Source organism: Bos javanicus, chromosome 10, assembly GCF_032452875.1.
Source record: "Bos javanicus breed banteng chromosome 10, ARS-OSU_banteng_1.0, whole genome shotgun sequence".
Lineage (NCBI taxonomy): Eukaryota > Metazoa > Chordata > Mammalia > Artiodactyla > Bovidae > Bos > Bos javanicus.
This window is the reverse complement of record NC_083877.1, coordinates 17,956,842-17,980,818: the sequence shown is the minus strand read 5'-3', so window position 1 is coordinate 17,980,818 and position 23,977 is coordinate 17,956,842. Positions and strand designations below refer to the sequence as shown.

The 23,977-nt window shown below is 44.1% G+C and overlaps 1 protein-coding gene across 2 annotated transcripts in view; it reads right to left on the bottom strand.

The window, feature by feature from the left end:
• The window catches only part of THSD4 (thrombospondin type 1 domain containing 4), a 675,283-nt gene that overhangs the window by 635,913 nt on the left and 15,393 nt on the right, over nt 1-23,977 (bottom strand). The window contains exon 2 of one of the 2 annotated variants that reach the window (XM_061430240.1): nt 6,005-6,132. In XM_061430240.1, coding sequence (XP_061286224.1) covers nt 6,005-6,033 — 29 coding nt within the window. In that variant the 5' untranslated portion in view covers nt 6,034-6,132. The remainder of the gene's footprint in view (nt 1-6,004; nt 6,133-23,977) is intronic. The other variant, XM_061430239.1, reaches the window with a different exon arrangement.

The window sequence follows — 23,977 nt, the reverse complement described above, 5'->3', positions numbered from 1 at the left end:
CAGCTCAGTGGTAGGTTTCTTGAGGAAACTGTTTCTAATACACCTTTGCAACAAACAGAACAACCAGCACAGTCTTAGTCCAAATGCAGGGCCAATAAATAACAAGTGAAAAAAGAAAGGAAAGAGAGAATGAAGTGAGAGGAAAAAGGGAAACCGGAGAGAGAGAGAGAGAGGAAATACCAGTCACCAGGAAATACAAAGTCCTGCTGTGAATGACACTTTCATCAATAAAGTGTTTTCTAAGTACATCCCTAGAATTCCCTGTTGGAAAAACAGAAACTGGTGAGGAAGGGGGCAGGGTAGGGTGGTGGGGGTGGGGACAATCGCAATGGGTGGATCTCTACAAGTTGAAGATATTGATTCTGACCCCCAGGGAAGCGGGTGGGGTGTCGATATTAACCTGAGCCATACAAATTTATTTCAGTACATAAGGAACAGGTAGTTGGCAGCTCAGTGACACACCTTGACTGCATTGAATCTTTTAGGTACAGAAGGTTCTAGAAAATACCACTGTTAAGTTCTGAGGGATGAGGATGCATGCCAGGTACAGGACTGTGCCAGGCATAAAGAAAAATCAATACTGTCTGAACACCTGCCATCGTTTTATAGGGAGGGGTTTGCCAAGACCGTCCTCCAAGAAACTGTTTTATTTCCTCCTAGCCTCTATGCCTATCATTCAGATGGCTCCTACTGGGCTTCCCACAAAAGATTCCAGCAGGTTCTTCCCTGGTACTCTTCTGCACTCACCAGATGAGTTGTGTTCCTATGGAATTTAACCATGGTCCCCAAATCGATGATGCCAGGGCTTTGTAATTACATAAAATATTCAAACAGTACACAAGCCCATGAAACAAAACGCGAAAAGAAAGAGTAGTTGGTAGTTGTTTCTACACAAATGAAGCTGAATGCTTTGGAAAAGACTTGATAAAGGCAAGTTGCCAAGAAAAAAAACAAAAAAAAAACTGGCAAATTTGGTGTGGATTGGACAACTGTAAATGATTAGAAGCAAAAATAATAAAAATTCAGCATCATTCTATACTCAGATTGCTTTGCAAATGTCTTAGATTCTCATTCCACTTGAAAGAAACCCAAATGGAAACCTTTGATAATGCTATGGGTGTGGTTTGTGTAAGAAAGACAATCAGGGGTTCACGCTCAAGGAAAAGTCCTTGGCCCCCACATCAAACACTTGGTGAGTGTACATGTGTTTTATGTTAAAAATAAACTGTTAAAGGTGTGTGTCTGTATCACTTGTACGATTTTCTGCTTTAACCTACTTTTATAATTAAGTAAAAATCCTGATTAGGAAAGAAAAATCTACTTTATTTCTCTCACATTAAAGAGAACTATTAATTTATTTATTCAATGTTCAACAAATCATGGGTTGGCCAAAAAGTTCACTTGAGTTTTTCTGTAACATCTTATAGAAAAACTCGAATGAATTTTTTGGACAATCCAATATTTATTACGCATCAATTGGGTAGTGGTTTCAATGTGGGCCAGAGCTGATCTCAGCCTGGCCTCTTCTGCTTTCTGTCCTGCCCCTCCCCTCCCCTTATGCCCCTGCCCTTTCCTTATACCCCTCCCCTTCCCTTATGCCCCTCCCTCCTCTTGCCCCTCCCCTTCCCTTATGCCCCGCCCCTCTTCCTGCCCCTCCCCCTCCTTCTCCTGCCCCTCCCCCTCCTTCTCCTGCCCCTCCGGCTTCCTCCTCCTACCCTACCCCTTTCCTTCTACCCCTCCTCCTGCCCCCCTCCCACCACTCCCCTCTCTCCTGCCCCTTCCTTCCTCCGGCCTCTCTCCATCCTCCTTCTGTCCCTCCCTGCTCCATCTCTTCCTTGTATTCTTCCTTCTCTTATTTCCCCTCCTCCTCCACCCCACTTCTTGGTCACTGGCACAGGAACACTAACTGATCCCATGACCCTTCCCAATTATCACAGATTTCCCTACTCCAAAGGGAGTCTCAGTTTTCACACCTCAGCTATCACTACTTTGGGCATTCTCTTTCTTGCACTTAGACTTTTTCAACCTCCTTCTTTCTTGCTTTTTGTCTTCAGGATCTTTTTCCAGTTCTCCAAGAACTGGAACTTTTCTCTTTCTCATTTCCTCAATCCCTTATGGTTGTATTTCTCAGTAAAGTAGCTGACAGGCATTACAGTAATATTCCTGTACTGAACTGTGTATCAAGGAAAAGAAAAGCCTCACGTTTCAGAAGACTAAAACCAGACACTTGACCTAGGGCCATCAACCTGTAAAACCCTTAAAATGATCCAGAACTCTCCTTCATAAGATCTATAAAAATCACCATCTAACCCTGTAATCCCTCTAATTACATCTGTATTTCTTCAAAAACTACTATTCCAAATAAGAATCCCCGAATCAGCTTTAACCATTTGCTTGGCATTTTCAATAGTTTTGTTTTCCTCTGTGTTTTCATTTCAAAGATATATTATGTCAACTGCACAAAAGCACTCTACGAGGTAAAGAAACAGCCCTTGGTTGGCTGGTCATCTTCAACTGTTACGCTGCTTCTAGAGAGAAAACTGAGTTTCATTCCTCTCGATCACTGAACAAACACACAAAGATGTAATTGTACATACAAGGAAAAAAAAAAAAAAACGGTGCACAATTTGGAGCAAGTCTTTAAGAGATAAATACGCTCCTGTATTACTTAGTGCCTTTTCCTCTCTAACTTGTGATAGGTGACAAATCTTGATCTAGCCTTGACCAACTCTGCTCCAAATGGATATCACCTGTCCTGAATTTTGCACAGCATCCAAGACTCATCCAAGGTTCAAAGGCAACTCAATAACCAGCTCCGTGCAGAGTTAGTCTTAGTGTTTCTTCTGCTACTGCATTTAACTGTGGCTCTTTTTATTACCACAGACTCTGAGCATGGCAGAGGCACTCTTGCCATATTAATACTCAGGGCTTCTCCGTCTCTTTCAGTGAGGGAGAAGCTGGCTTTCTGTTTCCCTGTGGCTTGGCAAGAACTGGGGAGGGATTTTTAAACAAAATCTCTGCGTATCAGAATTGTGAATCCCCTTCAATGTTTTTTTTCCTCTCAGGGGTTTTCTTGGCGACTAACTCCTAATTTTGACCTGTTTTCTCTATAGGTAGAGATATCCTCCAGCTTTTCCTATTAATCTTTATGTATTTGGCTGCCTTGGTCAATATTCTTTTTTTAAACCCTGAGTATTTGTGTGTCTCTGTGTGTTTCTCATCTACCAGTTTTATCAAAGACTTTTACTCTTAAAGTAACCATGGCCCTTTCCCCCAGAACATTTTGAAAAGTATTTAAACAAAAGACATTCTTGCTTTTTTTTTCCCCCTCCCCCTCAGGTTAAAATATATTTATGTGGGCCTTGAAACAGAATGCAAAATGGTTTATGAGCACCTGGCTTATAAAGAAGGAGACTTGGTGGAAATCTTCAGCTGAGCTGTCCTGAAGACTTGCCTGTAATCATAACTCATATATTCTTTCCTTAGAGCAGGACTGTTGGAGAAATGTCCTGCAGAGTTGTTGTTGTTTAGTCACTAAGTCACATCCGACTCTTTGCAACCCCATGGACGGTAGCCTACTAGGCTTCTCTGTCTATGAGATTTCCCAGGCAAGAGTACTGGAGTGGGTTGCCATTTCCTCCTCCAGGGGATCTTCCTGACCCAGGGATCGAACCCACATCTCCTGCTAACCTCTGAGCCAGCTGGGAAGCATCGTCTGACTGAGCAGCTCTTTTCAAACAATCCCTTCAGCAGGACCCTAATCCTAGAGGCCTGTCAAGACTCCCAGAGTTCTGCCTGGAGGGTAGCAAGGCCACATCCAGCTTTCAACAGCTCCTACCCTGCTAACTTCTAATCTGTTGGCAATTTCTCTGAAATAATGCACAGCTTGGAGGTGAGCCCACCAGGCCTCCCTGGGAGATGGCCTCCATATCACAGATCATTACAGAGGTTAACTGCAGGGGCATCAATTAAAATTCCAAACATTAAGAAAAAAAAAATTTTGCAGAAGGGACTTCTCTCAGATGAAGCCCTTCCTGTACAGCCTGGGTGGCCCCACATTTTTGAGGGTCTTCAGTACTCAAGGGGGCCTTTCTGATAGCAGCCAGACTCACACTTGCTTACCACTTGCTTACTACATGAGGAAACAACGTTTAATCTGCTGCTCTTTTTAATTCAATTAAATATACAATTGTGACTTCCACTTCTGTGTCTCCCATTGGGTCCTGGTGCTCAAATAGGTGTGGTCCTAACATGACTGAGTGGTCCAACTGCATGTCTCACTCCCCTGTGGTTTTACAGCAGGACGTGGGAGCTTCACAAACTGGATATACATTTTATGTCCTGAAACAGCTTTTAAACTGTGTTTTAAACTACGGCTAAAAACTGTCCCCATGCTAATTTAGATACCAAAAGTGAACACTGAAGAGACTCAGGCTGCTCTGTTCATGGCTGGACTTTGTAGAGGCCTCAGAATGGAGCACTTCCTGCCTTCTCTGACTCTTTCTGACACATTGGTTTATGTCACTGACGAAGAAGCTTATAGCTCTGCGTGGGTCTTTGGACTGCAGGCCTGCACATGTCAGTTCATGTAAAATTATACAAGCAATTACAGACTAAGAGTACACACACGCACTGTACTCAGTGAAATGCCAGCCATGGGCTAAGAGCATCTGCCTGACAAGTGCTCTAGCCCTGGTTGAGCCATTACATGTGGCACCATCATAATAACATGTTATAGACCGTTTTCACTTTTCATTGTAAATTCTGGGCATTTGGGACTATCATAGTTATGGAGGGAAAAAAAACAAGATAACCTTAGTGATTCAACTTTCAAATAGAAAGTTCTTTTCCCTTTCTAGATTCTGAGTCAATTTCTTTAAAGAGTATCCTGAGATTGTAAAATGAGCTTCACTAAAGAACTGTTACCAATTGCAATTACTTACCTAGATGGACCAAGATGTTCTGATTACTATGCAGCTAAAACCAGTCACAAGATAATTGCGATGCAGAGGCTAACGTATAAGCTATCATCTGTAAAATCTGATTCCAAATTATCATGTTTATGCAAATAGACTCATGAATCTCATAATGTGTAAACATTACAAATTCAAACTTCTAAAATAAATTTCCCTTAATAAAATACTGCCATTGGCTATTTTATAATGATGAGGTTTTTTTTACATAGGATTTTGATTGAAGAATTTTTAAAGGGGTCTGCCATCTTTAGGAAAGCTTGAAAAAAGTCTAATATACAGACTAAATTCCAGAGCACCAAGCCTTTTCCCTGAGTCTGCACTCAAGGAATGGGCATCAGGAGATAAACACTGATTTTCTGATCTGCATACAGAGCCCACACTACTTGTTCCACTTACTTTGCATGGTTGATATCAGTATCAAATGAAAAATGCAGGCGCAAGTCACAGATGCTTTGAACAAACAGGACCAGAGAGGCCACCTTTTAAATATACCAGGTCAATTATATCACAATCTGTGGGGATGCAGCGAGAGGAAAATATTTAAAGTTCTTCAGGTAATTTTATTATGCAGCCATGATAAATACCCACAAGTCCATTAACATTTTTATTTTAAGAAAAATCTGAGGGGACTTTTCTGGCGCTCCAGTGGTTAAGACTTCATGCTTCCAATGCAGGAGACATGGGTTAAATCCCTGGTTGGGGAACTAGGATCCCATATGCCAAGCAGAGTTTTTGAATAAATAATAAATGAAAACTCTGAGTCCTAGATATCTCTCAGTGAATAGCAGAGCACAGCATAGAGCCCAAGCCACTTAATCTCAGTCTAAGCACTTCTCACCACAGCACATAGCTGTCCTGGCCTCAGCAGCCTTTGTGAGTATCAAACTTACTACACATATGTACATGGCACATCAAAAGTATCTGTGAGATGCAGGCCCTCAAGGCTCATTACTAGAAAAATATACAGTAAAATTCAAATATTGAATTGCTTATTTTCTTATTTTCTTTTCAAAAGATTTTCCACTCACCTGAGAGACTCCATGACACAGGAAACCATGATCCTGGGTGTCCCAGGAAAAAGCAAGGGCTCCTCAGAGATGTTGCCAATTTTCTGCAGATGGGGGTGATGTTCAACTCCTACAGAAGAATAACAATGCTATTTTTAGTATCATCAGCTTACAAAGAGTCTAGAATCTAAGATTCTGCAGCTTAGGCCAGCCTGTTCAACAAGAAGTGAGCAAACGGAAGACATTAGGACAAAAATACCATTGCCCATTTATGCCCAGTTATGGTCACCAGATTGCCCAAATGAAAACTGATTATGTATGAAAGTGAGGTAACAAATTTACAGGACACTCAGCACAGTGACCCATAGGAAATGTTTAATAAGCTACCATCAGTAAGACTACTTCAGAGCCCAAGCTAACATCAGAGTTGTCACTAGGCAAGTGTACATTGGAAATCTTGTTCCATCCATTAAAGGCTACTTGACCCATTAGAAAGTCTTTTCACCTCTGTGTCCTGGTTACTCCACCTGTACAGTAGGGGTAAAAATACTGCCTAAACACAAAGAGAAATGGCGTCTGGATACTGACAAACCTTGACAACATCACACAAGTGAAATACAAAAGGCTACGTATTGTATAGAAAGTGAAGTCGCTCAGATGTGTCCGACTCTTTGCGACCCCATGGACAGTAGCCTACCAGGCTCCGAGATCCATGGGATTTTCCAGGCAAGAATACTGGAGTCGGCTGCCATTTCTTTCTCCAGGGGATCTTCCCAACCCAGGGATCGAACCTGGGTCTTCTGCACAGCAGACAGATGCTTTACCGTCTGAGCCACTAGAGTGATCCTAGTGGACTTCCCTGGTGGCTCAGACAGTAAAGTGTCTGCCTACAATGCGGGAGAGCCAGGTTTGATCCCCTGGAGAAGGAAACAGCAACCCACTCCAGTACTCTTGCCTGGAAAATCCCATGGACGGAGGATCCTGGTAGGCTACCATCCACGGGGTCGAACAGAGCCAGACACGACTGAGCGACTTCACTTTCACTTTCATTTTCACATATTGTATGATTCCATTTACAGGAAGTGTTCAGAACAGGGAAATCTATAGAGACAAAAAAAAATACATTCGTGATTACCAAGGTGAGGAGGGTGGAGAGGGGCTACTTCGAGGGTGTGAGGATTCCGCCTGAGGTGACAAAAATGTGCTAAAGTTAGATTGTGATGATGGCTGTACAATTTTGTGAACACACTAAAAAAAAAAAGTTTAATTCTACACGTTAAATCGGCAAAGTACATGGCATGTGAATTACATCTCAATAAAACTGTTCAGGACTTCCCTGATGGTCCAGTGGTTAGGACTCTGTGCTTCCACACAGAGAGAGAGCAAGTTCACTCTCTGGTGGGGGAACTAAGATCCTACACACCATGTGCTACGGACAAAAACAACAAAACAGGAAAAAAAAAATAAAACCTGTTCAAGAAATACGTCCTAAAGAACCGAGGCAGGTTGTGAATAAACGAGTGGACACTGTCATATGCTTAGCCCAGTGCCTAGAACAGAGGATGCTCAATTAAAAGTAGCTGTGGGGAATTCCCCGGCACTCCAGTGGTTAGAACTCAGCGCTTTCATTGCACAGGGCCTGTTTTCAATCTCTGGTCAGGGACTCAGATCCTGTACATCATGGAAAAAAAAAAAAAAAAAAAAAAAGTATCTCTGAAGATACCGATGCAGGAAGAGGTCAAGTAACATCAAGTCTGTTGTCACAGTAACAACAGGAAGGTAAAACCCCTCACCTACAAACACTACTCCATTCAGAAAATTGCACTAAACACAATTCCTTAACATCGTCAAATGAGGCAATGGTTTCAAAGGCACATTATAAATAGCATCAGACAGCCTGGGATGGGAGGCTGGGTTGGAATGTAATGGAACTTGGGGAGAAAAATCGTGGTCCAGACTCCTCTCCTCACACACCTCCTCCCAGGGAAAGACAAAGAAATGAAGCAGGGTTTCAAGGTGTGCCCGGGAGTCCTCATTAATAAAGCCAGGGTTTTCCAAAATCATTGGTTTCCAAATTCTCCTCAGGACTTCACATTTCCTTTTCACTAGAAGGGCGAGGTGGGGGATAAATTACAAGGACTTATGAAAAGACTGAAGAATCAGAAAATTCCGTTTGCAGGGGAAAATAATCAAGATGTTTAAAGTCACCACCAGCCATTTCTGGGGGTTATTAAGACAGTCAAATCTCTTGACTGTAATCACCCCTAATTAGCCATCAGCAACTCATGAAATTACTCATGGTATTGAGGACCCTTAAATTCCTGGGCCTCAGCCAAAAGTTACACTGAGATCCACCAGGAAGAAGGCCAGCAAGTGGGAATTGGAACAGTTAAAACTCCTCTGAATCCGAGGCATGGTCCTCTTACTCTTGGCTGGGAAGCGGATACGCACAAAGACGGGATTTAACTTGGGAGTCAGATGAAATCTCTGCCAAGCTCTTGATAATGATCAACTAATCAGTAATTATTTACTTAGTATTTGGGGCACTCAGGTTCTTTCCAAGGTGCTATGGAATTCAGGAGAAGATGAGGCAATGCAGAGTCTTACTTTCCAACTTAAAACGTGGATAAGTTTTAGAGACGTGAAAATGTGTGGGAAAAGGTCAGAGTCATCCAGAATAACTTAGGGTAAAGAGTGTGATGCAGATACCCTGAGCATAAATGGAGCTAGTTCAGGAGGAGAATCACTGGGGAGCTAGTATCAACAAAGAAGGTAGAACTGAAAATCAGTCCTTAGAGCCTGTGCGGGTTACAAAAGAACAATCCAGAGGGGTTGGCAAGAGTGTACACTACAGCCTGAAAGACCTGGATCGAGGGCCAACTTTCCCACTTATTAACCAGGTGACCTCAGGCAATTAACCTTTCAGACTTTCAACTTCCTCATCTGTAAAATGGGGGTGCTGCTGCTGCTGCTAAGTCGCTTCAGTCGTGTCCGACTCTGTGCGACCCCAGAGACGGCAGCCCACCAGGCTCCCCCATCCCTGGGATTCTCCAGGCAAGAACACTGGAGTGGGTTGCCATTTCTCCTCCAATGCAGAAAAGTGAAAAGTGAAAGTGAAGTTGCTCAGTCGTGGGACGACCTCATGGACTGCAGCCTACCAAGCTCCTCCGTCCATGGGATTTTCCAGGCAAGAGTACTGGAGTGGGGTGCCATTGCCTTCTCCGAAAATGGGGGTACTATCTGTAATACGGTTGTTTTGAGTATTAAATATTTATTGAGAGTCCATGATGTGGATGCTAAACACCCACTCTCTTTCTCTCTCTCACACACACACATCAGGCTTGGTCCCTGCCCTGAAGGAAATTACTGGGTTGGCCAAAAATTTTATTCGAGTTCTTCCATAAGATGTAACAGAAAAAAACCTGAATGAACTTTCTGGCCAACTCGATATAATCTAGATGCTAGGGGGCTGCACACCTGTAAGAAAGTGAAGCATAAATAAGTATAAAAATAAAACTGTGATAAGAGCCATGAAAGAAAGTGCAGGTGCCTCAGAAAGTATACTGGACAGTGGTCAGAGACGGTCCCTCTGAAGAAGGCCTTTATGTTGGGTTTTGAGGGGTGAGTAGGAGTCAGTCAGGTGAAAAGGGAGGGGGCACTCCCGGGAGAGGGAATCACACATGAAAGGTGTGTGAAGATCCGGGAGGAAGGAGGAGGCAGCACAGCAGGAACGTAGCAATTGAAGGAGAACACAGGGAGAGCCGATCCTCTGCTGAGTAATAAAGTCCCCAGAAGGTGGTAAATGGCTGGCTGAGGTGGGCAAGGGAAGGAGGTGTCAAAAGTGACTCCCCCCAGATTTCTGGTGGATGGAAGTAGCAAAGGAGATGTTAATGGAGCTTTTCTGGTTTTGTCAGGAAAGGAAGGGCAACGGTGAGGAAAGAGGGTGTGATACAAAGCAGTGGTTTCCAAATCTGACACGAAGTCAACCAGAAAAACATCTTAAATCATCAAAACAGTTTGAAAATAGATTTACAACTGCTGCTGATAACCATGAGCCTCGTTCTTTCTGTGTATTTTGCCTTTGGATATTTGCTGATAACAGAAGGAAGCCAACACGATTAGCATGTCATTTTAAAATACAGTTCCTTTCATCTTTCTGCCACCCTTTTAAAATTTCCATTTTGAGTGCATGTTTTGTGTGGTCACATCATACACTGGTAGGTTAAAAAAAAAACCAAACATAGACCAGTGCTATATGCTGAAACATTTTTTATGGATGGGGTGCAATCAAAAAAAATTTGTGGCGGCCACTACTCTTGAATGTTTTTTGACCAACTTTTTGTCAGATGTGACTGGTCACTTTTATCTCCTGAGATGGTTGGTGAGCGTGTCCTGGCATCCACTTGGGTTTCCATGACTATAATAGGGAATAACAAATCTGACTCCATGTTGGATCTTTCTCTCTTAACTTTTGCACTATATTGCTTTTGCTACAAGTTAACCACTCAAGGGATGTTGCCTATAGTTTAAAGTGTACATAATGGTCCATCTCGGGGAACCTTGCCTCCCACACCTGAGCATTAAGCTAAAATACCTTTGTTTAGCTCACAGGAAACCTCCTGAACAGGCCCACCTGTGAATAGCTACAGGAAGGAAGAAACTAACACATGCCCTCTGGAGTCTGGCTGGAACCAGGAAATCATTCCAACAACTTGTCACCCTTTTGGAAGGCTTCCCTAGTGGGTCGGTGGTAAAGAATCCGCCTGCAATGCAGGTTATGCGGGTTTGATCCCTGTGTCAGGAAGATCCCCTGGAGAAGGAAACGGCAACCCACTCCAATGTCTTTGCTTGAGAAATCCCATGGACAGAGAAGCCTGGCAGGTTATTGTCTGTGGGGTCACAAAAGAATCGGACACAACTCAGTGAGTAAACAACAGTGATAACCCTTTTTGCTTTACTCTTCACCTCCCCTTTGTTCTATAAAAGAAACTAGCATCCAAACCTGGGCAAGATGCTTCTTTGGGATAATAGTCCACCATCCCCACGGCTTTCCAAATAAAGTCACTATTCCTTGCCCCCAAAACTCTCCATTGACTGGCCTGTGGCCTGTCCTGCGGCGAACAGTACAAGCTTGGACATGCTACCATGGTTAGTATGTGTGAAATCAGTTCTGCTTTTCAAACTGTGGGTCATGACCCATTAGTCTGTCATGAAATCAACTGCGTGAGTCACGACCTGCACCTTTTTAAATGAAAGAGAAAATAGCAGTGTTTATCACACACAGTGAGGCTAAGTGAGTATGTCTCACTGAGGCTCCTGGTCAGAAAAGTTTAGAAGCCCTGGCTCTGGTGGATCAGAAGGTACTGCGGGATTCTCGCTGTGATGGGGGGAATAAAATCATGAAGATGGAGCCAAGACATGTTACCCAAGCCCTGGGAAATGCCAGGAGAATTCTGATGAGATGGATGAGAAAGAGCCCTTGTAGGTTCTGGAGTGGGGAGGGACCTGATGAAAGTGAAGTTTCCCAAAAACCCACTTGGCCACAGCTCCAGGACTGAGTAAACACGCTATCTGTGGAGTGAGTCGCCTTTGGGGGTTTGCTCCTGTTGATTTATAACCTTTCTTGACAGTGAACGAAAAATAATCAAACAATCTAGTTTCTGTTGGAACATATGCTCCCTGGGCGCTGGAAGCCCCGCTGGCTCTCCTTTCCACAGAGAGCTTGCACGAAGGCTGGACCAGGCATGTGACATGGCTCAGGCCAAAGTCACAGGCCCCAACACCTCGAGGGTGGGGAGGATGTGGCAGCAGGTGCGAAGGCTGGGGACGAGAGGATGGAAAGAAGGCCAGGAGAGATGTGACTCAGGACGGGTCACCGTGCCCTAGGCACTGGCACAGCTGTGCTGCCCTTTCTTACAGTCCACCTCTGAGCATCCTTCCTGCCCCTTCTCCTCCTGGCCTGCAGAACCCCTGGAAGATCCCCCTCTCTGATTTCAGCGTATCCCAGAAAGAAGCATCTGCTCAGCCTCTCAGGTTTGGGTTCAGTGAGACCACCTTGTAGCCACATCCTAACCACAGACAAGCCAGTTCCCCTCCCATCCCCCCACAAGGGAATTCCCACAAGGGAAAGCCACCACCCAGACAAAAAAGGCCCTAGTCCCTGAGGAGAGGAAGTGACTCACCAGTGCAAGAATGAGAATCAGAGGTTTCAGAGAGAGGGGCCATTTGGACCCCAAGTCAGCACCCAGGAGGATCATGAGTGAGGACGAGTCTCAGAACCTACCTATTCCTCTGTGAAAGTTGCCCCCGAGGGTCCTGATATGCTGCAGCCTCCATCCTGCCCTGTCCTGTCTTCATCAAAAACGCCAACATCACCTTCTCCTGCCCTGCCTGTGTCTTCTAACAGAACTGTCCTCTCTTAGAAGTCTGGCCCGCTGTGTACTGCGCCCCTACCTGAGGCCCCGTTGTCCATGGAGCAGAGTACCAGGTGTCAGCTCCCAACATCAGGGCATCCAACCCACCTCTGTCTTAAATTATCAGAAAAGTGGAAGAAAACTCAATGCCAGGAATCAACTTTTACTACGCATCAGATACACAACATAAGCATGTGATCTAATTCTCACAGCAAAACTGAGACTACGCGATGGGTAGAGGATAGGGCTTGAACTTGAAGACAGACCACCAACCACAGGGCTTCTCCTCTTTTCACTTTATTAAAATCACTGCCTCCCACGTAGCAGAGAATCATAGCTGGACACTCAATAAATGAATGAATGGAAGGATAGATGCCACCCCAAGGGGACTGGGTGTATCTCACCTATTTTGCTAGGAGATGAAACATTTCAAGACATGACTTGACTGTGCCATGAACATCACTTAGAGCAAAGTGAGCCAAGATGAGCAATGTAATAACCTATTATTTCAGATAATAATAATATAGCTGGGAACTCTAACAAACACCTATTGAGTGGGTGCCATGTGTCATATGGTGTTCTGAGAATTTCATATTCATTCATTCTTATAACAACCCCATGAAAGAGGTATTATTGAGAAATGGAGGTGCCAAGAGGTCAAATAACTCTCCCAAAGTCACCGAGCTAGCAGGTGGGAGAGTCACAATACAACCCAGGCAGCCTGAGCCCAGAGTTTACGCACTTAACCATCATTTGATGCTGCTTGCTATCCACATACAAACAGTGCCAGCTTAAAGGAGCAAGACAGAGGTTGCATCTGCTGCTGTCTTCTCCCTGGTGTCATCTAGAGTTAAAGGAACGTTCTAAGTCTCAATAGGTACGTTGGATTCCTCAAGTCCCAACACAGCAGAGTGGTCCCATGTCTTCTGTAGGGCTGGGACCAGTCATCCTGAGATCATCCTTGAGTATTTGTATGGGGGCATATAGGTTACCAGCTAAAGAGCTTTCAATACCTCTTGGGTTAGGAAGCTTCATGTGAGAGAGTACATATGACAAGGGGTGGGGGATCCCTGCCCTTGAGGAGCTTAAACTTTTATCAAGGCAGCCAAATAAACACACAAAAGTGAAAGTGAAAGTCGCTCACTTGTGTCGGACTCTTTGCAACCCCATGGACTATACAGCCCATGGAATTCTCTAGGCCAGAATACTGGAGTGGGCAGCCTTTCCCTTCTCCACGGGATCTTCCCAATCCAGGGATCGAACCCAAGTCTCCTGCATTGCAGGCAGATTCTTTACCAGCTAAGCCACAAGGGAAACCCCAATACACAAATACATAAATAAATATTTCTTTCACAGTGACACATTACCCAAGACAGTGACCAATGGCTGGTACAGGCAAAAGGAATGCCAACAGTCCAAAAAAGTAAATATCACAGTGGACTTTTATTGTTAGCACTTACATTATTCTTTCGAGAGAGACATATCCTTTGAAGAGTCACCATTAACAACCAGGTGGGCAAATTTGCCAGCCAACAATGGGAGGTACAGGACAGAAGCTAGAAGCTTGTAAGCTAGAAGCTTACAAGAGAATGGATTATCATCTCTTTTAACAGAGATGTTAGGCATGCTTGCTCTATGCTCTGTTTATGCTTCTCCCTCACTGGCCGGGGAGCTTCGCAAGGCCAGGGATAAGTTTATTCATCTTTACATCTTTGCTCATCTTTGCCTGGTACACAGTGGCTATGCAATAAAAGCTTGATGAATGAATGAAGGATGAATGGTGTGTGTCTCCAACAGACTTTTACTGAATTGCTAGGTGCTCAATGAATTGCTACAGACTGCCCTTGAGACAGAATGAAGGCACCAGGCCACTGCAGATGCATGCTGCCTCCACAGCGGGTCCAACCCTCCCAAGCCCTCTGCTGGCCATCATCATTCGCCACAGCCCTTTCAGGAAATCCTGCCCCAGGCTGCAGTGCTGTGCTCTGCTGTGCTTAGTCTCTCAGTCGTGTCTGACTCTTTATGACCTCATGCACTGTAGCCTGCCAGGCTCCTCTGTCCATGGGGATTCTCCAGGCAAGAATACTGGAGTGGGTTGCCATGCTCTCCTCCAGGGGATCTTCCCAACCCAGGGATGGAACCCAGGTCTCCCACATTGCAGGTGGATTCTTTACCATCTGAGCCACCATGGAAGCCCAGGGTATTGAGGAAAATAGACCTTAGGGCCCCAGACCTGGTCACATTTCCAGTATCACCCTACTGGGCTGAGGCCAGCCAGAGAGATGGGCCCCAGACATTCCCTCTGCTCTCTGTCTTTGGTCTTTTCTCCTACCCCTTGCAAAGCCCATCCTTCTTCCACATCATATTGAAACTCAGCCACAGAACTCATTTCTTCCCACTGAACCTCCATTCTGCAAATCGTCTGGCTTGCCCAGAGCATCCTGAAAAGCCAGAGAATTGGAATTTAGAAAAAATGTTGAGAAGATCTTAAAACTCCCTGGATACTTTTAAGCAAACACATGACAGCAGGTTTTTGCTAACTCATTAAAGAAATCACCTTAGTTCTCCTTTCTTCCCTGGAGAAACTAGGTAATCAGCATGGATTAGTCAAGGATTTCAAGGCAAACTACATCATTTTCACGGTCATTGACATTAATGTGGTGTATATTTGTTTTCACTCCTAAAAAATGTTTCCCAGGTAACCCAGGAAAACAGTCTAGGGTAGAAATATCAGGCAGGCAAGATATTTTCAATAAATGAGCCATTTGTTCCTGCTTCTGTACAGAGTTGCTTTTTCAATTTCAGATGACATGACACTACAGATAAAAGGGAGAAATGTATTGGAGTAAGAGTGCTTTCTCTTGTCCAAATATTACTTAGTCATTTGATTTACAGCACTTGATAAACCTGGTTGAATTTCTCTACTTCTGTGTAGGTATCACATTCAGAGCTCCAACCCAGCAATTGTCACAGTGTATCATTATGATTGGTGCTTTCCTTTCCTCCCCATAACAGGACACTACAGAAGAGTAAAGACTTTTCCCAAGGAATTATTTTTTATATTCTTGTTTCCTAGAACAGCACTTCGGGGCCCAGTAGGTGTTCTGTGACGACAGGAAGAACTTACATTCAATCTCACTTGGAGGGCCTTCTCTTCAGGCATGATTGTAATACATTCCAAACGTACTGATGCCCAGCCTACAGTCTGAATAGAGACTCTACTGCTTTGTAATAACTATAACTGTTTCTGAAATTAACACCATCAATGACATTCTCTGCTCTCTTCAGACACACATCATAGTGAACTGTGAAGGGATGCAGGCCACTCTCACTAGGAATCAAAGATACCTACAGACAGACTCCATTTTTCCTCCCTGCTCAGAATTCAACCCCTCCCCAGCATCCTCTGCCAAGAATGATTTATAATCCCTGGGTTGTAGACATCGAAGGAAACAAGGTCAGACTTCCACAGCCTGAGCTCTGCACAAGAACCACAGATTTTCTGACGTGCTACCCAAGCCTTCTCCAAGATGATGAGCCATCTCATTGCAAAAAGCAATATATTTTCCAGCCACTTTTGATCGAACGCAGGTGGCCATGGGACTAAGGGCAGCTCTTGCTCAGGCTGAGCTACCCTTCTGGCCCACTTTCTCTCCTTTTGCTATAAGGTCCAGGTCCTGACATCCACAAATGGCCCTTGGCCCTCTGGCAATCACCTGTGTACATCTGTGTATGCACACACACACACACACACACACCAGGTAAGGCGGGTGTGCCAAGTGTACTAACAGAACAAACTCACAGACAACAAGCGTCATTTTTACCCATAAGGTGGGTCTAGGTGAGACTTAACGGCTGTTGAAAAAAGATGTTTATAAAATTGTACATGTTTACTGAAGAAAAATTGAAAACGACAGGGAAACATAAAGAGGAAAGTGATAATTACTCATAATAACCTCACAATCCCAGTTAGCCACTCAATGTTTTTGGTGTTTTTCCTTCTGGCGTTTGTTTCTATGCTTAATAATTTTATATGAAGTGGAAGTGTTAGTCACTCAGTCACGTACGACTCTTTGTGACCCCATAGACTGTAGCCTGTCAGGCTCCTCCGTCCATGGAATTCTTCAAACAAGAACACTGGAGTGGGTAGCCATTGCCTTCTCCAGGGGATTTTTCTGACCCAGGGATCGAATCCAGGTGTCCCGTATTGCAGGCAGATTCTTTACCGTCTGAGTCCCCAGGGCAGGTGGATACACTCTTTGAAAACAACCCATAAGTAAGAAGCATCTTAAATAGTTATACCTTTTGGCTTAGTGATTCTGGCTTTAGGAATCTAGTATAAGGACCTAAGCAGAGAAACGGGTAAAGAATTTCCTACAAAGATATTCATCACAGATTCCAACAATAAAGGAATTCCTTACATATGTTATCTGGCTTCCATGGGGTTAACTATTACACAGTGATTAAAATATTTATGAATGTTACTAATAAAATGCTTATGATTTAAAGTGAAAAATAAATGCAAAACTATTTAAGTGATTATATATAGAACATATAGATAACATACATAGTTCAGTTCAGTTCAGTCGCTCAGTTGTGTCCAGCTCATTGCGACCCCATGAATCGCAGCACGCCAGGCCTCCCTGTCCATCACCAACTCCCGGAGTTCACTCAGACTCACGACAGAGGATGAGATGGCTGGATGGCATCACCGACTCGATGGACGTGAGTTTGAGTGAACATACATAAGTAAGTATTAATAAGTAATATAAAGATTATGCATAAGTATATATTAATAAGTGATATATAGACAACATATATAAGTATATATTCTGTATTTTAGTATAGAATATTAAAATATTTTAATCACTGTTTAATAGTTCATCCCATGGAAGCCAGATAACATTGTCTAAGGAATTCTTTTATTGTTGGAATCTGTGACAAATATCCTTATAGGAAATTCTTTACCTGTTTCTCTGTTTAGTTCCTTACAGTAGATTCTTACTTTAGATTCTACCTTACGGTAGATGCCCTCTCCAATGCATGAAAGTGAAAAGTGAAAGTGAAGTCGCTCAGTCGTGTCCGACTCTTAGCGACCCCATGGACTGCAGCCCACCAGGCTCCTCCGCCCATGGGATTTTCCAGGCAAGAGTACTGGAGTGGGGTGCCATTGCCTTCTCCGTGCCAATAATGTTAGCATTATAATAGTTTCCAATTTGATACATAGTTAGTTAGGATAAGCAAGTAGCTACAACAAGCCATCCCAGAGTTTCAAAGGTTTTGAAAAAAGGTTTGACAAAAAGTTTTTGCTCAATTCATTATCTGATGTGGGTTGGCAGGGGCATTCTGCTCCACACAGGCATGCAGGCATCCAAGGAGCCAGTCTCCTTTCACCTAAGGACGTCACCATTGTCTAGGGCCTCAGAATCCTCCACTGGTTTTCTTTTTTTTTTTCCACTTTCCATTCAGTGAACAAACAAGGGAAAAGGGAAAGCATGCGAGACTGAGCTGACAGCTTCACAGAGGTAATTTAAGTCACCGCCACTTTCCTATTCCATTAGTCATATGGCCACACCTAACAGCAGAGCCTGTAGGAAGGTGGTCTGTCCACATTCCCAGGAGGAAACTTTTGGGTAAATGACTTTTCCTGGTACAGGATGGGCATCAATGTGTTAGTCACAATAGGTGAAAAAAAGAGTCATTTTAACTGTATTTCCTTTGATTATTAGTAAAGTTGGAACAGATTTTCATTTTTATTACCCATGTGCACTATCCTGTGCATTTTGCCAGTTTTTCTGTTGAGTTCATCATGTTTTCAGTTGAGCTTTAAGAAGCACTTTCTATATTAAGGACACTGACTCTTATTTTCTCAAGTTCTTTCAGTTTGATTTTTGTCTTTTAATTTTGCCTTTAAATTTTATGGAAATAAGTTTTCTTTTTTTTTTTTTCCTGCCATACAGTAGATCCTTGTTAGTTCAGTTCAATCGCTCAGTCACGTCCAACTCTTTGCGACTCCAAGGACTGCAGCACGTCAGGCTTCCCTGTCCATCATCAACTCCCGGAGCTTACTCAAACTCATGTCCATCGAGTCAGTGATGCCACCTAACCATCTCATCCTCTGTCGTCCCCTCCTCCTCCTGCCCTCAATCTTTCCCAGCATCAGCGTCTTTTCCAGTGAGTCAGTTCTTCGCATCAGATGGCCAAAGTATTGGAGTTTCAGCTTCAGCATGAGTCCTTCCAAAGAATATTCAGGACCGATTTCCTTTAGGATGGACTGGCTGGACCTCCTTGCAGTCCAAGGGACTCTCAAGAGTCTTCTCCAACACCACAGTTCAAAAGCATCAATTTTTCAGCAGTCAGCTTTCTTTATCGTCCAACTCTCACATCCATACATAACTACTGAAAAAATCATAGCTTTGACAAGGTGGACTTTTGTTGGCAAAGTGATGTCTCTGCTTTTTAATATGCTGTCTAGCTTGGTCATAGCTTTTCTTTCAAGGAGCAAGCCTGTTTTAATTTTATGGCTGCAGTCACCATCTGTAGTGATTTTGGAGCCTAAGAAAATAAACTCTCTTACTGTTTCCACTGTTTTCCCATCTATTTCCCATGAAGTGATGGGACCAGATGCCATGATCTTCATTTTCTGAATGTTGAGCTTTAAGCCAACAGTTTCACTCTCCTCTTTCACTTTCATCAAGAGGCTCTTTAGGTCTTCACTTTCTGCCATAAGGGTGATGTCATCTGCATATCTGATGTTATTGATATTTCTCCCGGCAATCTTGACCCCAGCTTGTGCTTCCTCCAGTCCAGTGTTTCTCATGATGTACTCTGCATATAAGTTAAATAAGCAGGGTGACAATATATAGCCTTGACGTACTCCTTTCCCAGTTTGGAACCAGTCTGTTGTTCCATGTCCGGTTCTAACTGTTGCTTCTTGACCTGCATACAGATATCTCAGGAGGCAGGTCAGGTGGTCTGGTATTCCCATCTCTTTAAGAATTTTCCACAGTTTGTTGTGATCTACACAGTCAAAAGCTTTGGCATAGTCAATAAGGCCTTTGGCAACTTGTTAGTTACCTATTTTATTTACTTTTTGTCACAATATTTATTTATGTGATTTCTTAACCCAGTGCAGACTTCTCTCCAGTATTAAGAGTCAAAACCTTGGGGGAGGGGATTTATGACAGTTGAATGCTGTGAGGAAGCATGGTTTTATTTATTTTTTAAATTTTTTATTTACTTTTTATTTTTGTTTCGAGGTACAAATGATTAACAGTGTCGTCACAATCTTTAAATCTATCAGTCATTTCCTTTGTGACTTTCTGATTGGCATCTCCTCACAAAATCTCAAAGCACACAAAAACTGGGAGATTCTAACCCAACTCTCCAAATCCATTATTTTTTTAGTCATGATTCACAGATGAATAAACTGATGCTCAATGAAACCAGATAACTGTTACAAAGTATCACAGCTAATTAGACACAGAGCTCAGACTAGAGATTTTTGATTTTTAATGAGTGTGTAATACGTGACAGCTTGCACTGAACACTTTTCAAACATTATTTTATGAGGCAGGTGCTATCGATATGCCCATTTTACAGAGGAGGAAACTGAGGCTGCGAGCAGTGAAGCACTGTGCCCAAGGTCACCAGAAGCAATATGCCCCTAGTAAGGAGCAGAAGCGTGATGAAACCCAAGGCCACCTGGCTTGTCTCGGCACTCCACTAAGTTGCCTCTCAGGTCCCCTGACACACTGCGTCAGATACACATTTCCTGGAGAGCTGTTTGTGTTCACATTCACCAGGTACGCAACACAGGTTGCAGCCTGGGTCTGGCCAGGGGAGCTGGTATGCGTGAGGTTGTGCTCTGCGTGTTCACTCCACTACTGCTTTGGCCTTGAATCCAAAATGTCATCTCAGTGCCCCCACACACATGCCCGTCCAGAACACATCCTGGCTCCATGTGCCTCGACCGCCGTAAATCAGCCAGCCACACACTTTGCCCTTGGTGCTTCTGAACATCAGAGGAAAGGATTTGCCTTTTCCTGCTCGGCACATTTGAGTTATGTCATTATTTTTTTAAGCGATAGAAATCTAGTCAATGATTTGTAGCAATCACTGCTGTGCAATGTAGGCTGAAAGGCTCCATATATCCTTACGGAGGGAAACAGAAACCCAGCAAATTAGTCCTATTTCCTTGACACAATTCTGTGATAGGCTGGTATTAGGTAAAGCTGAAATCGGGTGCTGTGATTAAAAGATGATGATAATGCAAACCAGACAGCCATCTTGCGAATTAGGAAATGTTTTCAAGGAAACCAAGAGAGGCAAGTCATTGAAGTCAAAGGTCACCCAGAGGTCAAGGGGGACGATAAAAGGCAACTGGGTTTAGGAAGAATAAAACTGTTACTGTACCCTTTTTCTTGAACCCCATCATCAGAGGCCATGCAAGTCTATTCCCTGCCTGTCTCCTCTGTCTGCCTCACTGACTTTCCTTGTGACCCAAACAAGCATAGAAAAATATCAATCATAACCCACCCCCGACTAATGAGCTGTGTACACTGGGTAAGGACTCTTACACTCTGACCTCTTTGATAATTATCTCATGATGAGGTCTCGAAAACCCAACATGAGACCTACCCTCTCATTCAGATGCTTTCCTGAATTTCTAGTTTCCTCCTGCTGGTGGTGGCCCACCCAAGATGAATAATAAGAGGACTTGGACCTGGTCATCACTTCCACACCAAGCTCTCTTTCTGCCGCCCTTTCCTGCTTTGGTGGTGGTATAACTATTCTTTTTTTTTAATATTAATTTTGTATTTGGCTGCACCTGGTCTTAGTTGTGGCACACAGGATCTTCAGAGTCATGTGGGATCTTTCGTTGCAGTGCACAGATTCTCTAGTTGAGAGGCACAGGCTCAGCTGCTCCAAGGCATGTGGTATCTTAGTTCCCTGACCAGGGGTGGAACCCACATTTCCAGCATTTCAGGTCAGATTCTTAACCACCGGACCACCACCAGGGGAAATCCTGGTATCCCTATTCTTCCAATGAATAAAGCTCAAAGCCTGCCTGGGCTCCTGTGATTCCCCCTCCAGTGAGCCTCAGGCCCCATCTCTCACCAGCTCTCAATTCTGCATTTGTATTATCTCTCAGATAAACCTTCCCCTCTGCTCTCCATCTTCTACCGGCCTCTTCAAATCATCATCCAGATCACGGCAGTTAGTGTTTCTTCCACTTCCCCTATGCACCTTTACCAAAAATCAGATGGGCACACTTTTGGGTCCTCTATTTTGTCCTTTGCCAACACCACATGGTCTCGATTATTTTAGCGCTAAGTCTTGAAACCTAGAAGACGGATTCCTTCTACTATCTTTTTTTTTTTTTTTAGATTTATTTATTTACTTAATTTGTTTTTGACTGTGGTGGGTCTTTGTTGCTGCATGAAGGCTTTCTCTAGTTGCAACAAGCGGGGGCTACTCTGTTGTGGTGCACGGGCTTCTCATTTCGGTGACTTCTCTTGTGCACCACAGGCCCTAGGTGCATGGGCTTCAGGAGTGGCAGCACATGGGCTCAGTAGTTGTGGTACCTGGGCTTCATTGACCCATGGCGTGTGGAGTGTTCCCGGTCCAGGGATTGAACCAATGTCCCTTGCATTGCAAGGCAGATACTTAACCACTGGACCACCAGGGAAGCCCCCTGATTCTTCCTACTTTCTTTCTTTTCAACATTATTTTCAGAAATTTGAGTATAGACATATTTTGGTATGGATTTCTTTGGGTTTATCCTGTTCGGAATTTACTAAGCTCCTTGAATCTAGAGACCTTCCTAACCTCAAGAAGTTTTCAGCAATAAGTTCATTGAGAACTTTTTCATTCCCATCCTCTTTCCTCTCTACTGGGATTTCAAAGACACAAAATGTTAGATCTTTTGTTAGTCCTACACGTCCCTGAGAATCTGTTCTTCTTTTCTTCCACTCATCTATTTTTCTCTCTGTTGATCAGATTGGGGAATTTTATGGTTATATCTTCAAATTCACTGATTCATCTCCATTTTGCTGTTTAGCCCATCCAGTGAGATTTTTTTTCAGTTATTGTCTTCTTCAATTCTAAATTTTCATTTGGTTTTTCTTTACGCCTTTTGTTTCTTTGCTGAGACTTCCTTTTTTCTCATTTAAGCACGTTCGTATCTGCTCACTGAAGCATTTTCATGATGACTGCTTCAATATCTTTGTCAGAAAACTGCCACATCTCTGTCATTTCAGCTTTGGCATCAGTTGATTGTCTCTTCTCATTAAGTTTGAGACCCCCACGTATCTTGGTGTGACAAGTGGTTTTTAATTGAAACCTGGACATTTTAGGTATTCCCTTACGAGGCTCTAGAAATTACTTAAACATTCCATTTTAGCTGGCTTACTCTGACACTGCTTCAGCAGAGGAAGGGAAATCCTACCACATTACAGTCAGGTGGGGACAGAAGTTCAAGTTCCCCGCTTGGCCTTCACGGACGGCTAGCTGAGTGGGCAGGGGACTCGTTATTACACTGAGCAGGTTAGGAGGTTCTAGCTTCCAAGCACGTCTCCACTGATACTTTCCTGGCTGGGAGGGGTAGGAGGGCCTTGTCACGGTGCCTCACATGGCCTCCACTGGCACACTGGGGCGGGGGCAGGAAGCAGGAGGGAGTGCACGGCCTAGTTACTGCTGGGTGGTGGGAAGAGTCCTGACTCTCCACGAGGCCTCTACTGACCACCCAGTGGGGCAGGGCCAGGCCATCTTACTGCTGCTGGGTGGGAGTGAAGGCCCAGGTTCCCCACGTATCTCAGCTAAGAATTGAGTGCTCAGAAATGGCTATCATCATTCATTTAGGAGTGAGGAATGAGTGACCCCAGAGACAGAGTAGAATGGGTTACTGGAGATTAAATGGCAAAGCAGTGGCAAAGTCAGGACTGAACACCCATGCCCCTGGCTCCAAGACCACCTGTCTACACACCAAAGAATTCCAAAAATACAGCAAGAATGCCAGCCCCCTGCCAATATAACAATGCAAAATCTCACCAGCCAAAGGGTAGCGGCTGCCTCTCTTCACATCCTGCCAGACCCCAGGCCAGAAAGCACACGTGGTTATGCACATCAGCCCCCTGAACAACACAAACACACGTCTACTCAAGACGGGCCTTCCATCCAACACACACAGCAAAAGCACACTCGCGAGCCAAGAACTACAGCATCACAGTCACCTTCGGGGCTGGTGGTCTCCCATCTGGAGAGGATCCTGGCTTTCCTACCGTTGGAATCTCTGAAACCAAGATACACCCAGGAGCTGTGGACCTCAGAGCAGCCAGCAGGCCAGGCGCCCCCCTCCTGGCTGGAGAGCCGAGTCTGCACCCAGCTGGAGGCGCCTGCCTCAAACCTGGGGCCTCTCTTCTGGCCCCAGCCGCAGTCTCAGCACAGCACTGCTTATTCTCCGGCAAGGGAAAGCTGGTGACCTGGGAGGGGAAGCTGCTTTCTAACAGCCTTTGTTTTTGTTTCCATTTAAAAAGGTTAGTGACTTTACTGGATGTGGAAAGAACCAAAGTAACAATTT